General features: G+C 51.6%; 1 protein-coding gene across 2 annotated transcripts; it reads left to right on the forward strand.

The window, feature by feature from the left end:
* Positions 1-1,351: 1,351 nt before the first annotated feature.
* Tnip3 (TNFAIP3 interacting protein 3) lies at positions 1,352-23,711 on the forward strand. Of its 2 annotated transcripts, XM_078022172.1 has the most exons (11): positions 1,354-2,044; positions 4,512-4,592; positions 6,075-6,140; positions 6,961-7,074; positions 8,740-8,865; positions 12,341-12,460; positions 15,435-15,560; positions 17,726-17,776; positions 19,100-19,198; positions 21,611-21,671; positions 23,193-23,370. In XM_078022172.1, the coding sequence occupies exons 1-11, from the start codon at positions 2,009-2,011 to the stop codon at positions 23,222-23,224; spliced, it is 912 nt and encodes a 303-aa protein (XP_077878298.1). In that variant the 5' UTR covers positions 1,354-2,008; the 3' UTR covers positions 23,225-23,370. The 2 variants fall into 2 exon arrangements, with proteins under 2 accessions (XP_077878297.1, XP_077878298.1); XM_078022171.1 differs by lacking the exon at positions 21,611-21,671 and having other exon boundaries at positions 1,352-2,044; positions 23,193-23,711.
* The last annotated feature ends 906 nt before the right edge of the window (positions 23,712-24,617 follow it).

A 24,617-nucleotide genomic window follows, 5' to 3' on the forward strand; every position in this document is an offset into this window, starting at 1 on the left:
CCCTGAGACGCTGGTGCAAGGGATGGTGCCGCAAGAAACCGCCCTGTAAACCCCTGGCTTACTGTGACCGATAGAGAAGAGGAGGGAGGACTCTGTGCCTTCGTCCTGTGTGCTCTTGTGTGTCCATGTGTGTCTGTGTGTGTGTGTCTGTGTATGTATCTACCTCTGTGTGTTTTCCTGTGTGTGTTGGGTCTATGTGTGTGTGTTTATGTGTCTGTTTATCTGTGTCAATGCATTTGTGCCTATGTATTTATATCTGTGTTTATCTGTGTATCTCTGTGTTGGGTCTCTGTGTGTGTGTGTGTGTGTGTGTGTGTGTGTGTGTGTGTCTATGTCTGTTTATCTATGTATCTGCATGTGTCTGTGTGTTGGGTCTATGTATGTGTGTGGATGTCTGTGTTTATCTGTGTCTGTGTGTCGGGTCTGCATGTGTCTCTGTGTCTGTGTGTTGGGTCTATGTATGTGTGTGTGTGTGTCTGTTAGTGTTTTGGAGGAAACTTGCTTTACCACAGCATTTCCCCTCCTGGAGAAAGAACCTCTGTTGGCCCTGAGGTCAGTGTGTAGGTGGTCAATGGGCTTTCAGAGCTCTGAGTGGACAGTGAGTCCCACCTGCATCTGTGGACACTGCTTCAGGCCAGCCCACTCCCTCTCACTCCTGCCCATCTTCTAAACAGACCAAAGACCAGCAGTGAGTCCCTGAACGTGGAGCCAGGCACAGCTGGGTCCCGAGGCCCCTCATTCAGCACAGTGCTGAAGGTGGCCCTGTGCAGTGCTGGGACAGGTGGCCGGGGGGACAGGGAATAAACATTGCAATACTGGCGGTGCACTCCCTCGGGTGGAGGAACCCAAGCCGAGGTCCAGGTGGGAGGGTGGCCTGGCAAAGGGCTGGGGGCCGAGCCGCACGTGCCAGGGCCCAGGGAGGATGTGTGTGTGTGTGTGTCTGTGTTTATCTGTGGCTGGGCAGGAGCACAGGGGAGCGCAGGACAGTGGGAGGGAGGCCAGGCCTGCAGCCCCTCGCCTCCTGGGGAGTTCCTTGTCCTCTGTGAACCTGAAGACCTCACGGCAGCCCGTCAGGCTGGGAGCCGGCTGGTCACTCCTGGGTCCCTTCAGAGCCCCTTATTCCCTTGTTTGTACACCTGGCCTCCTGTGCCACCCACCAGCAAGCCCTGGAGCCTTGGTCCACTGGTGTGGCACCTCCCACCCCAGGTTTTCCTGCGGTACCCATCTCGAGCTCCGCTGCAAGGTGGCAGGAGTCCCCTAACTAAAGCAGAACATCAGAGCAAAAAGATGCCATTTCAGGTGCCTGGTGACAGTCCCCCCGACCTGTGGAAAGGACGGCCAGTCTGAGAACCAAGGTTGACCTTTCTGCCAAATGTAGATTCGATTTGCAAACAAGGCCCATTTTTCTTTGAAATGAAGTATTTTCTTTTAGTTCTATAAGAATCAGTGGCCCTTGGAGCGTCATGTGACGCCTGGGTTCCACAGCTACACCCCGTTGCCAGAGACCACGCCTGCAGGGAACATGGAGTGGTCCCTCCCTGCTCTGGGAGACACTCGGAGTCCATGGCGCTTGGACCACTGAGGAAGGGCTCCCGGGCCCAGGCTTTCTGCAGTGGGAACTTCCTCCTCCAGTGGGAGAAACTGCCAGTAAAGGAAGAAGGACGATTTACATACCGTGGCAAGGCTGCTCTGCGGGCTTAGTCACAGCCTGCCGCTTGAGACATCCTGGGAAATCCCTCTCTGGAAGAGGAGAGTTAAAGTCCGGGTTTCTGCACTTATAAGCCGTATTCCGAGTCATTCACAGGCAGAGTCACCTCCCTTTGTTTTTAATGGCAAACGATCATTGTGATTTTTCCATCATGAGTTAGTGGTGGGGTGTGCTTTGCCAATTCTGCATTTTGGTCTCACCCTGAACACACCATAGGAGACTCCCCCGCTCTTCTTTCTGCTTCCCAAGACTCCCAGGAAAACAGCTTCCGTGGCACATTCTGCCCAGGGTACAGCTGGAATGAGCACTGTGGACAGTTCCGCGGACCAAGCAGAGGTAAGAACACGCTTCTGGGAGTGGCTCGGCCTCGAGGATAATGGACAGTGAATGAATGGAGGTGCTTTCTTAATTTTTTAATAAAAGATAACCAAGGTATAATGAGAAACTGACCACATATTTCATTTAGATATCTAAGTGGTATTGCTGAAATTTTAATACCTAGAGGTTGGCATGGGTATTATGGTAGAGAAAGAAATGCCCAGACTCTGTGAATATAGATCGTGCTCTGTAGAAAATACCTTCAGGGAATTATTGCGTATGGGGGACATTTTTTCTGTACTAGAACTCAGTCATTAGAAATCTTTGCACTTATTGCAATATCAGATGCCTTTTTAGCAACTGAAAAGCAAAGCAAATCCAAGTGAAATTTCCCCCAAATTTTAGTATTTGGTTGATTTTGCCATATTTTAATACACACTTGAGTCATATAAGCCATGGCAAAACTTAGACTGATCTTCAGAGAAAGCCCTGGAGATACAGCTGTGGCTGACAAGCCCAGGGTCCTCTCCTCCCCCCTCCCTATTTCCCCAATTACAAAGACCACTGCTGAGTCTCAGAAATCAGCGCTCCTCCAGCTCCAGATAGACCCCTTTGAAAATCCAGTATCTGTATCTTATTTATAAAATAAGAATCAAGGTCAGAGTGTTTTATAATTTTTTCCAGAAAAAAATTATTTACGGAAACAAATCAGCCCACTGCTGAGTTGTCCACATCTGCACTCCCAGAAGGCAAGAGCCTACAGATGTTTTATGGTCACAGAGTTTTTTCCACCTCACAAGTGCAAGGAGGGCTTTTTGAGGACCCCAGATTGACATTTCCGAGTGTGAGCGGGATGGCAGGATATTGACTTCCTAGGAGCCATGATGACTGAGGACGTTGGTGAGGCACAGAGACTCCATTTCAGAAGTCTCAACCCAGTGTCCGGGGCACTCTGTGTCGGGGGGACCTGGACTTGCTCCTGTGGTCAGAGTCCCTGTTGCTGCACCACTGGGTGCTCAGCTCAGCCCACACCAAGTAGGGCTGGCTCCCAGCACATGCCAGATCCAAGATGCTTAGTGGGTCAGTCAGTTCTAATCTCGTTTCTTAAAAGTCTTCTCCCCAAGGAGAAGGTCACTCACTCCCAGGAACCAACATGCTGGTTACCTGGATTTCCACGTCCCTCTTGGCGATCAGCCAAACCAGTTTCTTGTGGTTAACAGCAAGTTTACACAGAAGCTCACTGTTAAAATGTGGCCTTAGTCACAACACAGGTCTAAATAGAAAGAAGGCGGCAAAGCAAAGAGCAGCAGCTACACAGGTGTACTCCCTCAAACCTTAAAGTACAAGTCAGAAGTAAGAAATACAGGGAAATGCAGCTTTATAAATGGTTTCTCATGAAAGAGCCCTCAAAATCCCATGATGATGGCAAAAGAACTGTTTCCTCTGATCTTTCTGGCAAAGATCAACATGTTTTGAAAATATTCTTAACTGTTCATGCAGAGCCTCGAGGAGCAATTCCGTGGTCCACAGTCCCTGATGGTAAGGGGCTGAACGCAGATCTTCATCACCCTCCGGCTTCTATGACCTAAAGGACTCTTTGGTTACAGCACAGAAACCAGTCCTTTATGCAAGTGACAATTTAGCCCAATGACAGGCAGCTGCAGGGACTTCTGTGCTTTCTTTAAATGAATATTCCCATTCTTGACAAACATAGCCACCCCCCCAAAAAAAACCCAAAATATGATTAACGTTTCCATTAAGCCATTAAGCTAATAATTTATTGTCAGTTCAAACTTATACTCTAAGACTTTTATTCCAAGAGCTGGGTAGTGTTTCACAGTGCCGGACAATCTCTGTGCCCCCGACTCTGACGTGCTGGTATCCACAGTCCTGGGGTTGAGTCCTGGGGTCTGGGCTTCAGCCGCTGTGCTCCAAGGACCACTGTGGTCTTCATTCTTGGTGGTCCTATGCCCCCTCTGACTTTTGACAGAGACACTCTTTAGAATTTGCTGGTGATATGCTCATGGGCAGGACTGAAAATGACTCTCAAGAAATGTTTACTATGTAAATGTCTAAAACGTATCCTGAAACTGACCCAATTTCTGTAAGTCGTTCTACTCTTATTTTTTTGGAAAGGGATTCAAATTCGAATTTAAGAAGTTCTAACTTCCGGTTTGCCATTATATGGATACATTTATGATTTGTTGGGATATTTTGGTTACCAATTCCTGTGACGGGATCTTGTTCATAATGGGAAGCTGTGCCGCGCCCGACAAGTCCTTATGAAGGAACCATGGGAGAGGGTTTCTGTTTTTGTCTGTGGTGCTGAAGCATTCTGCCACTGAGCTGCCTCTCAGCTCCAGAATCCAGTGTTTTTATAAGTCACAGTATAAGAGTTGGTTAAACGCAGGTGTTTGTGAAGGACAGTATTTCTCCTATTTACTTTGCAAATGGTTTTACCTCAATCCTTTTTTTTTCCCCCAAGAGTGCTCAATCATCAAGAAGAAAGAATTTGACAGATCCTCTTGAACAAAAGATAAGGTGCTTAGAGAAACAGAGGAAAGAGGTAACTTGTATTAGTTAAAGACGTCGGGATGGGTCAGTGCTGAGAACAAGCATCGTGTCTTTTATCTTTGCTAAGTGAAGGTTTTCATCTCTCTGATATTGCATTGCATTATACTGAAAGAAAACAGTTTTATCAATATTTACGTAATGCCTAATAAAAAATGACAGGGTCATAAACTCATTTGGCATTTAGAATCCTAATTTTCCCCTACTTCAGCTGCTTCCCCCATGTGCCCCGTGTGAACTCATCACCTGTGTCACACAAGAGGCACACCTTGAAACTCCAAATGTGAAGGATTTCAGTGCAGTTGATTGAGAAGGTGTGACTTTGTGAATTGGGCATCTCGATGCTAGAGGTCTGGGAGCACTGACATTAGAAAATTCATTCCTTAAATGTTAATCATCTGAATTTTATTTCCTGAGTTCAGTGAGCATTGAACCTCTTTACTCTTCTTGACGGAGGAGGAGGTGAACGGTGTCACAATCGCAGTGCTCCCTCTGTGGCTGACCTGGCGGTGCCTCTGCTAATCCACTGTCTCCTCTATGGCACCATCTACTCCTCTTTGACACCACATAGAAAATTCCTGACCTATTAATGCAGTTACAGCACAGGAACGCCGATCCATAAAAAGTTAACAAAGCAGGCATCTTTAGTCAACATGACATAGAACTGAACTAAATAGCATATCTATCTCCACCAAAAGAGTTATCTAAGAACTGCCGTTCTGGGTTCGGTATTTTGTTTTGTCCTAGGTGACAGATTTGCTATTTCCGTTTGTCATTTGTGACTATCTTCTTATATTGATAAGTGCTGCAGATTGCAAATTTCCCTACAAGGAAACTAAAACACACGTCACACTGTTGTCTTCTAATTAGCACAGAGGTTTAAAACCTTTAAAGAGTTTTCTAAAATTGTCTTACAGCAAAACTTATTCCTTGAAAAATCTATACTTTTGAAAATGTGATAGTATCCATTCAATGATTATGTATCACAAATGATGTTATTCTTTTAAAGAATACTATTGCAAACAAATGATTATTATTTAATGGTACAGACTTCAACATAAACTTTTTTAAAGCAAGAAAAATAATTCACTGTAATAATCAGTGTATATACATAAAAAGACCCTTCACACATTAGTAGATCTTATAGAAAACCACCAACATCACATTTTTTATTAGATTCTGATAGAATTAAACAAAGAAGATGAAAGTTCATATGAGACAGTTAAAGCTGGCTGGTGTGCTGTTTAGCGGGCTGGATGGGATACACCCAGACTTAATGGTCTCCCTGTGTGAACCAGTTAGGAACAGGTGAGAGTGAGCAGCAGGGCCTCCAACCCACAGAGAACTCGCTGGAAGGAGTTATTCTGTTCACTTTTGCTTTCCACTCTCTGTAACCTCAAAAAGTGATTCTACGGTTGCCCAAATTTGCAAAGGGGTAGAAATCCTTTGTTGACTCACTAGGTTTTAATAATTTCAGCTCCTGCAAGTCAATCAGCAGTGGGACCAGCAGTTTAGAAACATGAAGGAGTTGTATGAAAGAAAGGTAAGCACCCTGTCTGGCTCTCTGCATCTCCTTAACCTGGTCGGGGTCAGCCATGTGGAGGCTGAGGATTGCGGCTGTGAAGGCTTCTGTGGAAGGCAGTAGTGGAAGCTGGAGGGGAGAGGGTGCTGGGTGCACCTCTGGCCTCTTGGTACTGAAGAGGAATGAGCACTGCGGTGGAGCGCCTTGGGCAGCGGGGAAAAATGGGCTACAAACCACCTCTAGTGCTGTCCCCAGAGTGTGCTTATGTGTCCTGCTTCCCAGCAGGGTCACTAGCAGCCATCAGTGCCTCTGCAGGCCGTGGTGTCTGTTAGGGACGTCTAAAATCCATGCTGTGCTCTGCAAGACCAGCCTCTAATTCTTTCCCCTTCCCTGTAAGCCACTGTGCTGTTGAGAAGCTTTGGCTTTGGTGAGAAAGCAACTTTCTGGAGAAAATCTCCTTTAAATCAATTTGTAATTTGAAAGCCACTCAATCTTCAGAAAGAGAAAGTAAATCCCCTAAATAATTCGGAATTAAGAAACTGGACCACAACCACCTTGCTACTCTCTCCCTCCTTTTATACCCAGAGCTGTTAAATTCATAAGGTGCAAGGTCATGCTCCCACCGCGTCCGCAGCGGTGGGACTGGAGGAAGGAGGGAACAGCTGGAGGCCGCGGGGCCAGGCCTGTGCTGGCTTTCGGTTGGACGAGCCCTTTCTAAAATGCAGACACCCTGCTGCCCGGGAGGGACGCGCTGAGGAGGGCGCTCGCGTCTCGGAGCGCACAGTCGGGTGCCGGGCTTGGGCGCTGGAGACGGGTCTGAAACTGCCGGTTCCTTCCGCAGGTGGCGGAGCTGAGGACCCGGCTGCGCGCGGCCGAGGGCGCCCTGGGCGAGCTGGAGTGCCAGCGGCGGAGCCAGAGCGCGGGTGGCGCCCCCCGGGGCCCGCGCCGGGAAGAGGTGGGCGCCCGCGGGGTCTGCGTCGGGTGGACCCTGGGCTCCCGCACCGCGGCGCGGGGCCGGTTGCGCGTCTCCAAGGCCGTGGACAGGAACGTCGTGCCCTGGTCCCTGGGCTCTGCTTGTTATGGCCGGAGGGGAGCGCCAAGGCCACACGCTGCGCTTGCCGAGTCGCTTCTCGGTGTCGCAAGTGGGCATCCTCTTGTCGCCAAGCAGAGTGCAGGGCGTTTCCAGCGCGCTTCGCCCTCCTATCGCCAGCACCCAGCCTGCGGCGGCAGGTTCCCTTCCCAGGAGCCGCCTCAGGGCTGAGGCCGGGCCTGCAGAAATGGCCCCAGGCTGGGATCTGGCTCCCTGGGTCCCTGGGTCCTGCTGAGGGTGCGAGGCCTCAGGCCAGAGGCGGTGCCTCCTAAAGCGGACTCTGTTTCTTCCTGCTTTTTCTTCAGTTACTGGACTTGGTGGGTACTAAGAGGATGAGAGGAGGATCTTAAATTCTGAGCTTCTCCTTTTAGGTCTACTAAGAAAAAAACCAGCAGGGCAGATATTGCAGGGAAGTCACCGTCACAGCCCGGCCCTGGCCTCTTTCCTGGCCTTGCCCACCTGGCTGAGACCCCTGCCGCATGCCCCGGGCAGTGGGCGCGCAGCTCCTCTCCGGCCTGAGGGTGGCTTCCTTTGCCAATGACACCTCACCAGGAATCTTAGCAGTTTTTGCCTCTGGAGTGTCGACCATTTTCTAGTTAAAATAATTTTCTCTTGATTGGTTCATTTTCCAAGTGTATTGGCTCTTTCTATTTAAATAAAATCAAGTAGAAATACTTTCACTTTTAAAGAAAATGAACTTCCTAAAGTATATTTCTTAAATTTAAGAATTGCATTGGGAAACACCGATGACTAAAATCACACATTTTGGCACATATATTTCCTATTTTCTCTTCCTGAGATACCTATATTGTGCAATATTTATTTATTCTCAGCCAGTTTCCTTCACACCAGGCTTACTATAGAGTTAAGAAGTAGGTGACATTGTTTAATTCCAGAGCCCATTAATGCCTTGAAAGTGAATCTTCAGTTATTTCTAACAATATGCTTCCAGGTGATGGTCTAAAACGTGGTTTGTGACCACACTCGGATGCTATGATCTCTGCCTTTTAAACCAACAATGGCACAGGTGCTCTGAGCAAAGGGTCCTATTTGCCTGAATCCCTGGCTTTTCCTGCTCTCTGCTGCAGCCTGGTTCAGGACTGGGCTTTGAGATACTTGATATTGTTTTGTTGCATGATTTTTTTTTTTTTTTTTTTTAGAATTGTGAATGTTTTTACTGAGTCCCTTATCCATCACTTAGTAATGGGAACTAGATGATTTTTCAGACTCATTTATCTGACCAAGAAGAGTGAAGATTGGGGATTTTGATGTCTTTTTCTGGGGTCACCAAACTTCTAAGAAGTAGCACTAAGTTTTGATAAAGAAAAATTATCTTCAGTCCTAATGCTGCCGTCCTCAATCCAAGAGCACTGCTTGAAGGAGATGCTGAAAGGCAATATCACAGTCTCTCTGCACTTCTCCAGGAGGGAAGCCCTCTGTCTGCCACGGGCAGCTGAGGCACAGGGCCCTGCACTATCCTCCCTGCTGACTTTGACTGTGTTCTGAAGTCCTTGTTCTTTCTTTTCTAAGGAAAGGGAAACTCTAAACGAAGAATTACAGGAACTGAAGAAAGAGAATAAGCTTTTGAAGGAAAAAAATGCTCTTGCGATGAAGAAGAAAGAGCATTATGAATGTGAAATACAACGCCTTAACAAGGTACCGAGCAGGTCCCAAGGTGGAGGCCAGAGCTCCCTGGGGGGCGGGCACAGTCCTGCTACTGACACTGACAGTATCCAGTACTGGTCGTATCCAAGACAGCTGCCACATGGCCTCCGCCTCGGTTGGGTACAGGGCACACCGTAGCTTTACCAGCACAACTGTGGCTCAGCCCCATCTGGTCAGGAGGCTTTGGGATTCTGTGTCTCTGCAGAGGGCATGGCAAGAGAATGAGAAACTGCAGAGGCAGTGAGAACACACACACATCTTTCTTTCCTCCTCCTCCTCCTCCTCCTCCTCCTCCAGTCTGCAGAGCCATGTAAAGCAGGTGCATGCTTGTGAACACTCACCTCTCAGCAACCACAGGAGCTTCCTGAGGAAGTGGGAGGGTCTTTAAGACAGATGCTGTGGCGTTCAGCGTGGTGCATGCGTGGAAGTAAGCTGAATGCCAAGCCCAAGGTCAATAGCAAGGTTAAGGCCCAGCTCACCTCTCACAGAGGAAGGGCAGAAGTCAGAGCTGCCTGGAAAATGCCAGGGATCCAGTACCCGAGCTCCATCTTAGTCTTCAAAGGAGCAGTTGTGCATTGCTCAAAGGATGAGGAGGAGAGAGTGAGTGTGTGTGTGTGTGTGTGTGTGTGTGTGTTCCATGCACCAATTCTTAATTTCCTGGGGGAAGAGAAATATATAAATTTCAGGGAAATTTTCATTTGAAGGTGAACATAAACTGGCACAGGGGAATAAACACCTTAGATCCTGAACCACTGAGAACCCTGCTCTCTTGCTCATGTGCATGTGTTGCACTTCATTTTTTAATCTGTATTTATAGCTAGCAGAACTTTTTTTAAAAATTAGAAAATTAGTGGTTTGGTAATTTTGGTGGTTATAATCATAGGTTCTCAACAAGAAAATTTAATCTGAGTAAGACTCATGTCTTTGTACAAGTGTCGCCTCCACGGGGACCTTTCGGCTGTGCTAGGAGTTTCCCTGGGGGGCACATGGACTTGTCCTGGAGCCTGCTGCTGCCTGGCACAGCTCGAGCTGCCTCTGTGTCCCCGCGTCTGCTCCGCCTGGCGCTCTGGAGCATGAGCTCAGCGGGGGTAGAATTCCTGCAGGCTGGACATCCATCCGTTGGCACAGCAGGCACAGGCAGAGCCACACACTCCTAGAGGCCCACGTGTACATCTCATTTCACCTAAAATCACAAGAAAAAGTCAACTTTCAGGTGAAAACTTGCCTCAGACAGTAATACACCCATCTCTCCCACAGTGCAGTTGTGAGTACTGTCTCAGAGTGCATTTCTGAGGAGGGGGCTCGCCAAGGCAGCAGTGAGGCGGGACCCTTTGGTCTCTGCCACGACCCGAGTGCCAAGGACAGGCCTTGCCCCCAGAAACTTCTTAGAGTACGTGCCGAGTGGCGAATGCGTGAATGGATGGATCAACAAATTTAACTCACTAGAACATGACGTATTCAGTAGCCAGTTTTGGACCTGAGATTTACCATTTCGTAAGCATAATACAGCAATGTGATGTACAATACCTTACTCGTGGGCAGTGAGGAAAAGTGAAGGGTCCTTAAAGCCAGAAAAGATGTCCTTGCGCACATCTGTGCCTGGAGCACCACTTGCACAAAGCGATGGTCTTGGGGAGATTTCTGCTCACTTAGCACGAGTGTTGGGGGAAATGAAATGTCGGACTTTGTTATTCCATTTTACAATGGGTCTTTTTTTTTTTTCCCACTACGGGAAGTAGGGGAAGTAGAAGCCACTGGACATGTTGATTGGGGGGACCAAGGACCGTCTCAGTGGAGCCGGGGTCTCCCTGTTTCATGTCACTCGGCAGATGCTGGTGACAGGTCACCTGAGCCACTCACAGGGCTGTCAGAAGTTCTGTCACTGTGGGTACTCAATTCAGGTGACTCGCTTTGAATACCCCAGGGCTTTGTCCTCACCAAGTTCCTACGGGGGGTCAGGGACAACCAGAGGGAGTGAGAAGCCCTGCTGAAGCTGGTCGTCCAGGGCCACCCGCGGGCTCATTGACCCATCCCTGGTCTCGCCATTGGGGTGGGCAGGTTCCCGACACCTCAGTACTGAGAGTAAGCACCTGTCCCAGAATAGGTGGTGGGGTTTATTCGAGGAAGCCGGAAAACCCAAGATGGCATATATGTCTCCTGGACTCACCTTTCATTTATGACTCATTTCAAAATTTCTAAAATCCCAAGTAGCATGAAAGGTAGGAAAACCTGGGAATTCAAACAACGAGGTCTGCCAGGCACCCTGTCGGGTGGACGGTGAGTGGTCCTGTTGGCTGCCGCTGTCACAGGGCATCCAGCACTCCAGAGTTTGTGTGCTACCTTCCATGTCACTTAGCAGGTCTACTTATTCTGGAATCCCCCAGAACTTCATGTTTTATACAGACCCTGACGGGGCTGGGGGTGAGGCTTGGGATAGAGTCTGATGCCCAGCACACACACAAAAATCTGACAAAACATAAATTACTGGAGAACTTGTTGTTTCTGCCATTTCTTCCCTGAGAAGAAGAGCAGTTCTTGTTTCTCTTAGAACTTCCTGAAAAGCCAGGTTCGCGTCAGGCTGGATGGCGTCTCGGCTTCGGAGACATTCTGTTAGGGAACTCGGGCTGGACAGGGGACGCGAGGCCACAGGCTTGCCCTTCCTTTGCTGGTGTTGCGACCCTGTGGGTAGGAGCGCCCTTGCGTGGAGGACAGTGACCAGTGGTGTGTCCTGAGGGCCTCGAGGCGAGGCCTGTTCTGTCCTGGGAACTCATCTCCATGTGAACCTCGGGCCTTCAAGCTTGGAGGGGACACCTCCCTGTGACCCGAGAGAGGCGCACCACCCGGGTGGGACACAGCGTGGCCACCTCAGCCGTTCTCACCCCCTCCCCAGGGCGCCTCAGCAGTTCTGACAGTGAACCCGCCTGTGGCCAGGCTGGGCCGGGGGCTGCAGGGGCTGCAAGTCCACAGGGGCTGCCTTCCCTGGGGGTTCCTTCTCTTGTTGGGGACATGAGACGGTTACACAGAAGAATGTCCCCCCAAATGTCACCTGGGATGAGCCACACCAGCTTTTGAGAAGTGCAGATTCTGGGCTCTGGGCTCCCGATTCAGAACCTCTAGGCAGGGCTCGGGGCTGGGCCTGTCGGGCCGCCTCTGGCTCCCGAGCTTCGAGCACCAGGGACGGGTACACGGTGACTGAGGCCGAGAGTTGGCAGAAAGGCTGTAGACAAGTCTTCTATTCGTGGTTGGCCAGGGCGAGGGGCCCATCACTGAGGACCCCCAAGCAGCAAGGGGCGGACGGCCAGCAGCGGCTTTCCTGGGGAGCAGGCAGGCTCTGACCACGGACCCGTGGGCAGAAGTCAGAAGGGGAAGCCGCAGGGGGAGGAGGGCTGCTGGGGGCGTGGAGGGACGCGGACCTCGGGATACCCAGGCTGCCAGGCTCGCCAGCTGTGTGCTTGCCTCGCCACAGGCTCTTCAGGACGCCTTGAAAATCGAGGGCGCGTCGTCTCCTGGGGACCGGCGGGGGATGTGCCCTGTGGAGTGCAGCCACGTGGCCACGAGAACGGAAGTGGAAGTTCTCAAGCAGCAGGTGAGAGGTCGGAGCGGACAGTCCTGGGGCCAGGCAGGGCCTGTGGCCAGTGCACTCCTGCTGTTCACAGTGGCCACCCGTACTCACACTCGCTTTAATTAGAATTACTGGTTTCAAAGTTTCCAGGCAGAATGGAGTTCAGCTGGGTCACACCGTGGTTCATAAAGTGGGAACCAAGTCTCTGTGGGTTACGGGTCACCCAAGGTCACACCGTGAAGAGACGATGGAGATTCTGTGAGCCCCGGGTCCACGGAGTTCCCCGCAGGCGTGGTTGATTCTGGAAACACTGCTCACCCAAGATCTCACCTTTTCAGAAAATGGGAGCCACCAGGCTGTGATCCTGCAGCTCCTGGCCTCCTGCCCTTGAACATCACGGGCAGTTTTCAAAGAATCTGTGGTTCTGGTTGTAGTCACAGAAGAGTCAGGTCTGCTTCCCTACACAGGGCTGGTGCCCCAGCCACTCCTCTCCCTCACTGCGGCCACGTGGACGGCGAGAGCAAGGATGCCCTCGAGGGCGGTGGCAGCCCAGCCTGGGGGAGGCAGCACTGCCCAAGCTGCGTGTGTCTGAGCTCAGTCCAGCAGGCTAGTGTCCGCCTGGCTGAAGGGCCAGCCATGCCTGTCAAGTTTCTCCTCCTGTGAGAGGCTAAGTAGCAGTGAGTAAGGGGACTCGCCGGAATCCCAGCTCGTGCCCTCAAGAACCTATTAGCAGGGGGAGACCGAGCATGGGGTGAAGGGCTGGAAATCAGTTCTATCTTTTCGAGGCCCCTGGACATGTTCATTGACCAGTTTGCTCTGAGTATGTGCCAATTACAAGGATCTCAGTGTGCCCACGTGGGAAAGCTGAGCCATGGGGTTACTGATATTCACTTACCGTCATTACCTGAAAGGAGTAGCTGGGTGTAAAATCCAGAGCTCTTGGTGGAAAGATGGGTCTTCTCTTTCCATTTTATCTCATAGGATAATCTGCCTGTTACACTCGGGATCATGCATATGGCTTAAAAATCGATCCATAGAAAGCGAGGGTGACCTTCAGTTTGTTGAAGTCCTGTCCAGGTGGCAGCCCAGGCAGGATTCCGGGGCAGGTATTGCCTGTGTTTAGGCCTGGACCATCCTGGAGCTCACCCACTAAGCACACTGCAGGCCAGAGGGCACCTGGCACGTGGGTTGCAGTGGGGTCAGCCAGTGTGGGATGCAGGCCTGACAGGCGTTCTTTTCATGTGCGCTGAACAGTGGAGCGACGCCCATCCCTTCCTTGGCACTAGGGAGAGTGTGTGATGTTCTGCACATACATTTTGACCAAACCCACTTCCCAGCCAGCACCTATGACTGCAATCCCACCAAGCGCCACACGGGGCAGTGGAGGTTTCAGATCCACAGAGGATCTGAGTTAGGACTGAAGTGACGGCACGGCTAGCTAGAATGTTCAGTTCTCTGTACACGGGCTTCTCCCGTTCAAAACACCCCAGTAACTGCTCTGTCTGCCTGGAACTGAGCCTCAGCTCTTGACCAAAAAAATAAATAAAAATGTCGCTTGGCTGGATGTAGTTTCCTTGCAATGGGGCTGATGAATAAGGATTTGAAAATGAAATCTATGTGTAAATATTTGTGTGTGCATGTATGTACACATGTGCATGTGTGTGTGCATGCTCTATATGTGTGTGTGCATATATGTATGTGTACATGTGTGTGCAGTTTTTTCTGTGCATACATGCTTGTGCCTGTGTGTATATGCTTGCATGTGTGTACATGCATATTGTTTGTGTCTGCATTTTGCATGTGTGCACGTGTACATGTAAGCACATGTGTGTTATGTGTGTTGTGTGCACTTACGTACACATATATGTGTTTGCCTGTATATATGTACATGCATGTACACACATGTAATCTTTGTGCATGTTTGTGTGTATGCATGGCATATGTGAGTGCATGTATACATGTGTGTGTGTTATATATTTGCATGTGTATGCATACATGTATGTGTGTGTGCATGCTGTATGTGCATGTATATATTGTGTGCTGTGTATATTTGCATGTATACATATGTGCGTGTGTGTGCATATGTACACACGTGTATGTGCATGTGTGTGCACGTGTGTGTGTGTCTGCATATGCATATGCATCTCCTCCAGAATCTACGTGCAGTGCTGGATCTCCCCTCCTGCCTGCTGGCTTTCATCTGACTGCTTTAGATGGCTGCACCTCTGGTTGGAATCTGAAGGTGCCGTGTCCAGCTCAGAGGTTTCCATGTAGAAGTGATTTAAACCTCAGTCTTAGAAGACTTCTTTTGCTTCATTCTCTGCCTTTCATTTATTTTTATAGCCTCACATGTTTGTCTCCAAACTACCAGACAACATCCTTTTTAAAAAAAAGGATTAATTCATTTGCTTGATTACTTTTCTGGAATATTTGGAATATGAAGTGTTGCGATAAAACCTTACATATTTCTTTTTTATCATCTACCTCTAAAACTGCTTACCAGGACGAACCGAGAGGCTGCCTCTCAACAGTCACACTCTCCACATTTGTCCGCCTTTGCTTCTGTGCTCACTGTTGGCACGTCAGTCCTTAGTGGCTTCACTCAACAGCCCTTGTCAGCAAACTGACTTTGAGAACCTCAGGCTGAGCCCTGTGCGGGCGTTGGCTTGCTCCAGTGGTGACACTTAGGGCCAGCCAGGCCTCCAGCACAGCAGGGCACCCGGCAGAAGTGTGGGCACAGGAGTTTTAAGGAATTTACACTTTGTCCCTCTGAATTCTTGATGCACACCCAAGAAGGAAAAATCCGAGGACTTCCACTCTAGGTGGAGGATGAATTGCGGCCCTGTGCCTTTCCCCACCCCACCCTGAAGAGGGCTCAGGAGCAGAGGGTGGGCGGGCCCCACTGCAGAAGCCCAGGAGGCACCTGGGAGGAGATGGCTTGAATGTCCCAAGAGCACAGAAGAAAGACCGTCACAGCACCCACGTGTCTGTCTTTCAGGTACAAATCTATGAAGAAGACTTCAGAAGGGAGCGATCCGATCGGGAAAGGCTCAGTCGAGAGAAAGAAGAGCTGCAGCGCGCTCATCAGGCTTCCCGCGCCCAGCTGGCCCGGCTGGGTTCCCAGGTACACACCCAGCGGGCCGTGCCAAGCACACGTGCTCCATTTTTGTTTTCTCATTTAAAAAGTATCCAGGCCTTTTGAATTCTGCCGGTTGACATGGGGCTCTTGAGAGGCCACACCTGGGGTGAAGGCACTCTTCCCGACCTTGCAGGCAGATGAAAATGCCTGAGATTTCTTTTAACTTGAGTGTGTTGAGGAATGACCCCAGGAACGGGATTCCAGAGTCTTTTGTAAAGTACAGTTCTTGTGATCTTTTCCCCGTAACATTTACCTCGGGAGAATGGGAGTTGAACTACCTTCTACTCAAATAGAGTGAAGTGGTTTCTGAATTCCTGTCGCTTTCTTGGAAGGGCGTGTTGGAATGCCCCTGCCCTCTGAAACCGTGCCGTGCACATGTCTGCTGAGGCCCAGGGCCCTGGTCACTGGGGCCAGAGGGAGTGTGACTAGAGCCCTTTCCGGGAAGCCGTTTATGGACTAGACTGTATTGACTGTAAGTGCACTAAAATCACACGTAACAGGAGAAAAAGTGGACTCAGACATTGCCGTGAGGGTGAGCATGATGTGAAGGAGGGAGAGTGTAGCCTACGCGATTTTGAAATGACCACATGCTTTGGTTTGCAAAACCCTGCCGGGGTTTCAGGAAAGGGGAAACGGGGCAGGCCTGCTAGCTGCCGGACTGCCCGACTCTGAAGGACTCCCAGCCCTCAGTGGTCCTCTTCTGCCCAATGCCACGTGGACAGTGAACGACATCTGATTTCTTCTCTCATATTTTTTCAAGGATTAACTTGAAATTCTTAATTTCATGTGGTAAATTATTTGGTAGAACCATTTCCTAAAAAAATTAAAAGGAATAAAATAAAAGAATTATAAAGGAAATTAGTAGGATTAAAAGTATAATTCTTTAATTTTCTGAAAGTAATCCATGAAACCTAACAAATAATTTATACAACAGTGGGTGAAGAAGTCCTGATTATACTGCGTGAAGAATTCCTCTTTCAATCTTTATTTCTTACAAAGCCCCCTTGATTTCTTTGTTAGTGCACAAATTGCTTTATTCCTGGTAAATTTCGATTTTATTTATTCTACTTTATTAAGTTCAGAGTGATTCCTCTGCACCAGACCCAAAAAAGTTCAGACTGGCAATAAATTGGTGCCTAAGATGGGCAATGTGCTTTCCATTTTAGAACTTTCAGTTCAACCAGGAACATAGTCCACCTACTTAACATTTTAGAACATAGTCCACACGCAGTTCTGGTGCCTGTGCATCTATAAAAAGCGATTTTGACCAGCATCAGCAAAATAAATGTATCGTCCAAGTAGTATGGTATAATTGTGTTTATAAGCTAAGGAACAATCTTGAAACTGATACATGAAAACTATCAAATTTTTCTTTTAAAATAATGATAGCCCAATCTTTTTTTTTTTTAAGTCTCATTCATCCAGGTGTGGTGGTGAGGCTGAGGCAGGAGGATTCCAAGTTTGCAGCCAGTCTCAGCAATTTAGTGAGACCCTGTCTCAAATAAAAAATAAAAAGGGTTGGGGATGTAGCTCAGTGGTAACCTCACTCCTGGGTCACATCCCCGGTACAAGAAATAAAAAGTCTCGTTCACTGTGGTTCAACAATGATAGAACTCAGTAAGGCACAGGGAAGGATTTGAGGACGATGTTAAGTGGCTCGGCTGCAGGTTAAATGCCGCAGTGCAATGAAGGGAAACCTTGGCTGAGTAGGATGTGATCTGAGGAGGACTTTAACAGAGACCTCAGATCAAATCCTTCAGGCCCTGGCCACATACCAGAGTGCCCCCCGGCTGCCACCGAGGGGTCTGGAGCCAGCCACCGTGGTGCAGAGGCTGTGTGGGGCAGGAGTCAGGCCCTGAATGCCGCTGAACAGTGCCAGTTTCATTCAGAGAGACAGACGCTGCTACATCTAGGTCTGCACAGGTCGGCCGAGACTGGGAACAAGGTGGCCTCAACCAACTTGAAAACACTTAAGAACTCCCCGCTTCCCCGCTTTCCCGGGGGACTTCAGGACAGAAGAGACGCACGCCCGAAACCCAAGCACAGCTCTCTGCTGCTCAGCCGCTCCCTGGGCCCTGCACTGGCCGGTCCCAGGTTCCCCCAAGGCCCGAGCTCCTGCTGATAATCAACTGCCTGTGTTTTCTCTGTAGATCAAAGTTTGTCAGATGGAGAAAGAAAAACTAGAAAAACAACTGAAACAGGTATGTGGCTGCTGCCCTGCCCTGGGAGCAGGGAAATGGCAACTTTAAGTTCCACTCAGTTACTCCTGGGTACAGCCGGGCTTGCCCATGGGTGGACAGTGCGCAGGGACCACCAGCCTTTCAGCCCAGCATTCCTGAAAAAGATGCTTCTCAGAGCACATCACCAGTAGGGCCAGCCTCGGTCACCCGTAGTGCCAGTCTCCATTACCAATAGTGCCAGCCTCTGTCACCAGTAGGGCTAGCCTCTGTCACCAGTAGGGCCAGCCTCTGTCACCCGTAGTGCCAGTCTCCATTACCAATAATGCCAGCCTCTGTCACCAGTAGGGCTAGCCTCTGTCACCAGCAGTGCCAGCTCCATCACCAGTAGACCCAGCCTCCATCACCAGTAGACCCAGCCTCCATCACTAGTAGACCCAGCCTCCATCACCAGTAGACCCAGCCTCCATCACCAGCAGTGCCAGCTCCATCACCAGCAGTGCCAGCCTCCATCACCAGCAGTGCCAGCCTCCATCACCAGTAGTGCCAGCCTCCGTCACCAGCAGGGCCAGCCTCCATTACCCATAGTGCCAGCCTCCGTCACCAGTAGTGCCAGCCTCCGTCACCAGCAGTGCCAGCCTCCATCACCAGTAGTGCCAGCCTCCATCACCAGTAGTGCCAGCCTCCGTCACCAGCAGGGCCAGCCTCCATTACCCATAGTGCCAGCCTCCGTCACCAGTAGTGCCAGCCTCCGTCACCAGCAGGGCCAGCCTCCATCACCAGCAGTGCCAGCCTCCTTGTGTTTCTGTTAGAATGAGGATTCCTCCCCAGACCCACCGCACTGGGAAACCGTGCTGGGGGCCTCTCCTGCAGTTGCTCACGGCTCTTGTGGTGGGAAACCTGAAATACAGAGGCTTTTGTTCTCTCTAGACAGGGAAGGTGTCCTGGGCCTGAGTCCTTCTGTGCCCACGCTCTAGGGGCCTTCCACACGGACGCTTTTCCGCTCAGTTCCTGACGCTGCCTGCAGTTGAGGGACCTCCCCCGGGTCAGGGCAGGCTGGGCTTCACCGAGGTCTCTGTGAAGACCACCCAGAAGCAGCGTCCCCTGTGTGCGCTTCCCCAGGGCTTCTGATTTCTCCGAGATGGGGGAGTAATTGTAGTGTCACCTCGGGGAAGACTTAGCCAGCGAGGAGCCTCGTCCTGTGAGCCCCAAGTCCTACCTACCTCCTGCTCTGGGTCTTAATGATGCCAGACGGGCTGCACCTTAAGACTGACCACCCTGTTGTAGAGAGCACGTGTCCACATCCCGTTCCACCCTCCCAGTGGGCCAACGGCTTTGTCTCCCCAGATGCAGTTCCCGGCCTGCACCTGTGGCTTGGCTGTCCACCTGCGGGACCCGGGGGTGCCAGCAGGCCCAGGCGCCACGCAGGACCAGTGGGAGCACCCAGTAAGTAAGAGGTCCCACGTCAACAGATCGCGACGGCGTCCTCTGCTGGTAGAGACCAGGTGTCTCTGGAATTGGGGCACAGCGTGTCTCCTGCACCTCAGCCTCCACTGGCCAAGGTCCAGAGGGGCATGGACACAGGAGTGACTCTTTGGGCTCTGAATCCTCAGGACACATAGATATGAAAAAGTAATCACGAGATTCCCAACTGAGCCACAATTCCTTGAGCAAACAGCCTGTTATAGGGGCCACTTTCAACCACCTACCCAAGGCCGCAGGGGACTTCTACGTATAAAGAATCGCAAAGTGAAAACTGGAGCAAAAACTGAAGAAAGAAAACAGAGGGGCAGCTTCCAACTCGTGTTGAGCTACGGTGGCTGTCGCCACCTACGTGCAGAATGGTTTGGACGTTTTCCTGTGGGGGGGATTTTCTTGAAGATCCAGGAAGAGATGACCCACGTCAGTTGTCCCCCGTGGCCCTGTGTGCCCAGCAAGATGAAGTGGACCTGGGTGGAGTTGACTGGCACGGTCCACCTGAGGGAGCCAGACTGCAGTGGCCCCTGGTTCTTGGAGCGGTGCCCACTGCCCTGAAGGGAGGCCAGCCTCTGCTCTCCTCACAGAGCCTCCTTCCAGGAAGGCGGCCTCCTGCTCTGCTCTCTGTGTGCCCAGACGCTCTCCCACCCCTTGGCTCCGATCAACTCTGTCTCTGATTATGCCAAAGTCTGAGGCTTCTTATTGACATTTTCTAAGCACAGCCCTTACCAAAAGCATGCTCCCCGCCTTCCTGAAAGAGTCCTGCCTGTCCTCTCCCAGGGGGTGAGACTGTGACCCCTGGGGGCGGGCAGACGTCGGGGCTCAGAGCACCTCTCCCTCAGTGGCCTGGCGTGGTGCAGCCTGAGGGGAACCTGGTGCTTTGCCCATGGAGGCCGCGGCTGCTTCTGTCCACTGCCTGTCCCCGTCCTGTTCTCTCCATTACTCGGGTTCTTGGTCTTCAGCGCTCGTTCCTGATCACGTCCTGTCAGGGATGTAGAAGTGAACCGCGGCTGTGGGACCAGAGGGAGACGGAACCTGTAGGGGTCGGGGAATGTCCTCGTGACAGACGGACTAACTGTAGCACCCAGGGTCCTGACGTTGACCTGGGGGCAGAGACGGGCTTCTGTCCCACCCTCCTTAATGGAAAGAAAGTTGAGGCTCCCAGGCAGAGCAGCAGGCCGAGCTCTTGTGGGGACAGGGTCCTGTGTGACGCCTTCCCGTCAAGCAGTGTTCCACGGAACAGCTCTCCGCACGAGGGAACCTGTTGATTGTAAAGGAGCACCCCTGTCCGCTCACTGTGAGCTGCGCTGAGCACGTGCCTGGCTGTGGTGGGGTTGTGCGCTACCTTCTTGGGGCACCTTGCCGGGCGTGTAAAACGGGGAACACGTCACTAACCCTGACCCTGTTCTGAGACTCTAAGAGTAAGCGAGGGATCAAAGACAGAGGTGATCTCCTTCCTGGGCCAGAGGACCGGGGCCAGGTGGGGAGCAGGAGAAGTAGGCCAGGCCCGGCAGTGGGGTCCCTTAGCTGAAGTCTCAGGCCACCTTCAGTGGACTGGCAGCCTGTGAATGGCCCCCACTGGGGACCGTTAAAAAGTTCCCATTTAGTTATTTTTAGCAGATAACTAAACAACTGGAGCTCAGCCGTGGTCTCTTGTGCCACGGGTGTCGGAGGTGGGAGAGTGTTGGCAGCAGGAACACAGGCTGGGCAGGTGAAGTCCAGCCTTCCGTTCCCAGGGCTGGGAACGAGTTGGTGGCCTTGGAACTACCACGGTCCACCAGGTCCACGGCTTTTTGTTCCTTCAGTTGATTTGTTTGATGCGTCCCTGATACTCGATATCTAGCCGCTCTCCCTGGTGAGAACCTAGGCGAGAATTCCAAGAGAAACATCTTTGGTCTAAACCCTGAGGACGTAGAGAACGATCCTGGGGGCACCGGTGCAGAGGGAGAGGCCTGCGCACTCCACCGCCCTGGGCTCTTGGGCTCTGCCCTCCATAGCACCTGGGAGCTCTGCCTTGAGCCACTGACAACTTTAAACTTGTGTTTTTATTCCTGGCCCTCTCATTGCTCCCAGTGTGCGGGTTTTAAAAAGAGCATTTGTTGATGGTGAATCACGTTGTTTGTGTATGGGCTCCGGTGAGTTCTACCAAAGTGTTCACTTCTGCAGAGATCCAAGACTCAGCTGTTCCCCAGCAAAGGAGGAAAACCCCAGAGTCAGAGAAATTCTGGCCAAATGCAGAGCGGAATCAGGAGGGGCAGAGCCAGTGGGCAGGGGAGGGGGGGCCGGGTGCGGCACGAGGGCCACGGGTCTGGGGGGACCCCGCGGGTGGGCCTGCTGGACAGGCACAGCATCGCTGTAACGATGTTCTGTCGCTCCTCGCAGCCGGGCCCTCCAAGGTGCGCTCTGGACCTGCTTCCGCCAGACGGGCAGCACAAGGACAACGGTGAGCCGGCCCCGGGCGGGCACCTGCAGTTCACACCCCAGGCCTCTGGCTGTCCCGCAGCCCGCAGCGCTCCTTCTTAACGAGTGTGCTGTGCTTAAAGGACGCCTGCTTCTGTTTCCTTTCACTATCTGACCACTGGCGAGTTTACTTTCTCATCTCTAGGAAATGCTTCCCGTTATATTTTTATCCTAGTGTCTTCCATTATTATTTCTCTTATGACCACCTAAAACAGTGGCTGTTTTCTTTACGTGGAATGGGACCGAGGAAGCTCTGTGCGTTTTTAAAGGGACAGTGGGTGTCCATGCTGGTTTCTGCAGTACCACTGGGACCTCTCCTAGCCTTCCTGGGCCTGGTGCGGGGACAGATGGAGAGGCCTGATCATGAATGAAGCTCAGAAACTGTGGCGCACAGTCCTTCCTCCTGCCTTGAGAGTGCCTGGAGTGGCCCAGAGACCGTTCACAGTGCTTGGTTTCAGCTCTGCCGGAACCTGGTGGCCCAGGACACCTGAGCTTGGCCTCCTGCCTGGGCCCGCTGCTCTGTCCCTCCTTCCCACCACGCGGGCTCTTGAGCGTGGACTTGAGGACAGCCCAGCTGCACAGCCCAGCCTCCTCTCTGTGCCCCTCACCAGCTACAAGGAGCTCCCCTGGCACCTAGGGCCCCTTGGGCAGGTGCTTCAGGGTCCGCAGGGATGCCAGAGCTCCTTCTAGAGACAGGACGCAGGCATGTGCAGACCCTGTGGCTGGAAGAGGGCAGGGCAGGGTCCTTGAGGGGGCAGAGTCCACTGAGGGTCCCTGGCCAGGCTGAGGGAGGAGTGTGGAGTACCACGTGGCATGGTCCTCTGGCCACAGTTCCCAGCTGAGCTCCGTTACTGCGTGTGGGTTTTACAACACTGTAGAGACACGTCCACAGTCAACTCTGTTTCTGCTCCTGGTGGCCCAGGTGTCCCACGGTTGTGGCAGCAGAGCTCCAACCTCTGCCCTTGTCCTCACATGTCCACTGGCCCTGGGTATCTGTCGGGTCCTCTGCAGGGTCCCGACTGTCTTCCTGACCCTGACCAGGTCTCCGTGTCTCTTCCTGAAGCCCAGTGCCTCTTCAGCACCGCCTGCGTCTCCGGGGCTTTCCCGGGGAGCCAGGGCCCCACTCTCCCAGGCCACTTCACCCACCCACATACCTTCCCTGTCGAGAGTGATCTTTCTCTGGGGCATGACCTGACTCGAGCAGCAATAGAAATGACTCGCTTTCCTAGGGAAGTGCCCAAGCCACCGCCGGAGGACGTCAGAACATTCCTCCGTAGGCATGAGCTGGGCCACCCAATGTCACAACCTGGTGAACATGTGCCAGTGCCAACGAAGGCAGCTGGCACCTGCCTGGAATCCCAGTGTGCACAGGAGCTCAGGAATGGAATCTCCGTCCCTCTCGCTCTCTCTCTGGCCATCCTGGAAATGCATGCTGGCCCGAAGCCAGAGGGGTCCATGTGATTTTAATGTTTAACCTGAAACGTTTGCCTGCTGTTTTTTGTAGGTCTCTTCTCAGAAAAGAAGCCCCCCCAGTAGGAGCAGTCCCCTGCAGAACACTGGAGCAGGGGGACCTGGCCAGGGTGCTGGTGTGTCTTCTCCACTCCTGCACCCCATCAGCTCCACTGCTCAGCTGGGCCCTGATCCCACGGGCTCAGACAGAGGAAAAGTTTCTGGCCACCGAGATCCTGATGTGCCGGAGGGGCCAGTTTCTCAACAGCCCGATCCAGTTCCTCCACAGGACAGCTGGAGCCGCTGAGTGCTGCTCCTGGAAGTGTCCGTCTGCACATGGCTGGGGCTGACAAAGACGACCGGTGTGTGGATACCTTCGCTCCAGGGAGGGGCTGGTGGCTGTGCCTTGACACTGTCCGTGTTTACCCAGGACCTTAGTTCTTCAGCCACGTGGTCAGATACTGTGCTCTCCAGGGCTGGCCTGAGAGACCTGGCAATTGGGTGGAGGAGGTGCACATACTTCTTTCAGTTGGGCCAGCGTTTCAGGCTGAATAAAATGGCAATCTTAAAACTATGTTTAAACTCATTTTTTATGATTAAAAGTTGTTGGGCTACATCATTGTTAGTTGAAAGAGATCATGAAACACAAAGTCCTGAAGAGGAGGCGTTGACTTCACTGTGTTCATACACAGTTACGCAGGAAGTCAGAAATACGCATTTGGGCTGTCTGTTTTTCCTTCCCATGGATTTGAGAGTTATTAATGAAAAATAGAACTCTGGTTTTGTGAACCAATTAAAATGAAAATGGAATGTCTCTAAATTTTATTCGATTAAATTATAGAGTGAGAAGACATATCTACAGAGGAAGCAGATTTAAAACTATTAAATCTGTCCATTTAGTCGGGATTCTGCTGGGACCAGCCCGAGTTGCCCTCTGAGAGGACCAATGTGTACAGGAGTGTGAGAGCCACGGATTGCCACGCTTCTGGAAGCGCCGGAATCATACGGGGCCCCTGATGTGTTCACGGAGCCACTGGCTCTGCCGCTCCCCGTGAGTGTCCTCAGTCTCTGTGTGTGCTGGGAGCTGTGCAAACGGAGAAGCACAAGAACCCAGAAGACCAGCGTTTTCTGCTCTAGTCGTGTCTGGAGCGTCCCTCAGTTGATTTCCAGACCTGTGCTTCCAGGGTGTTTACCATCATTCCAGACCTTTCTTCCTGCAAGTGAAGAGCAAGAGGCAGAAGAGCAAGAGGCAGCAGGTCTGCTGTGGGAGACTTCCAGCGAAGGGTTAAAGGGTTATGTGCTCAGATTAGTGTGAAAGTCACTATAATGACAGCTTCTAGTGGTGGACCAAAGCTGGCCCCTGGGGTAGCCCCAGAATTCAAACTGAACGGACTAGAAGATTGGGGGTGGGCTACCTGCCGCAAATAGCAGTCAGCCAGCCAGCCCTGAGCCGTGCTGCTGGCTCCCCTCGCCAGGTGTG

Source organism: Ictidomys tridecemlineatus, chromosome 9 (assembly GCF_052094955.1).
Source record: "Ictidomys tridecemlineatus isolate mIctTri1 chromosome 9, mIctTri1.hap1, whole genome shotgun sequence".
Classification (NCBI taxonomy): Eukaryota; Metazoa; Chordata; class Mammalia; order Rodentia; family Sciuridae; genus Ictidomys; species Ictidomys tridecemlineatus.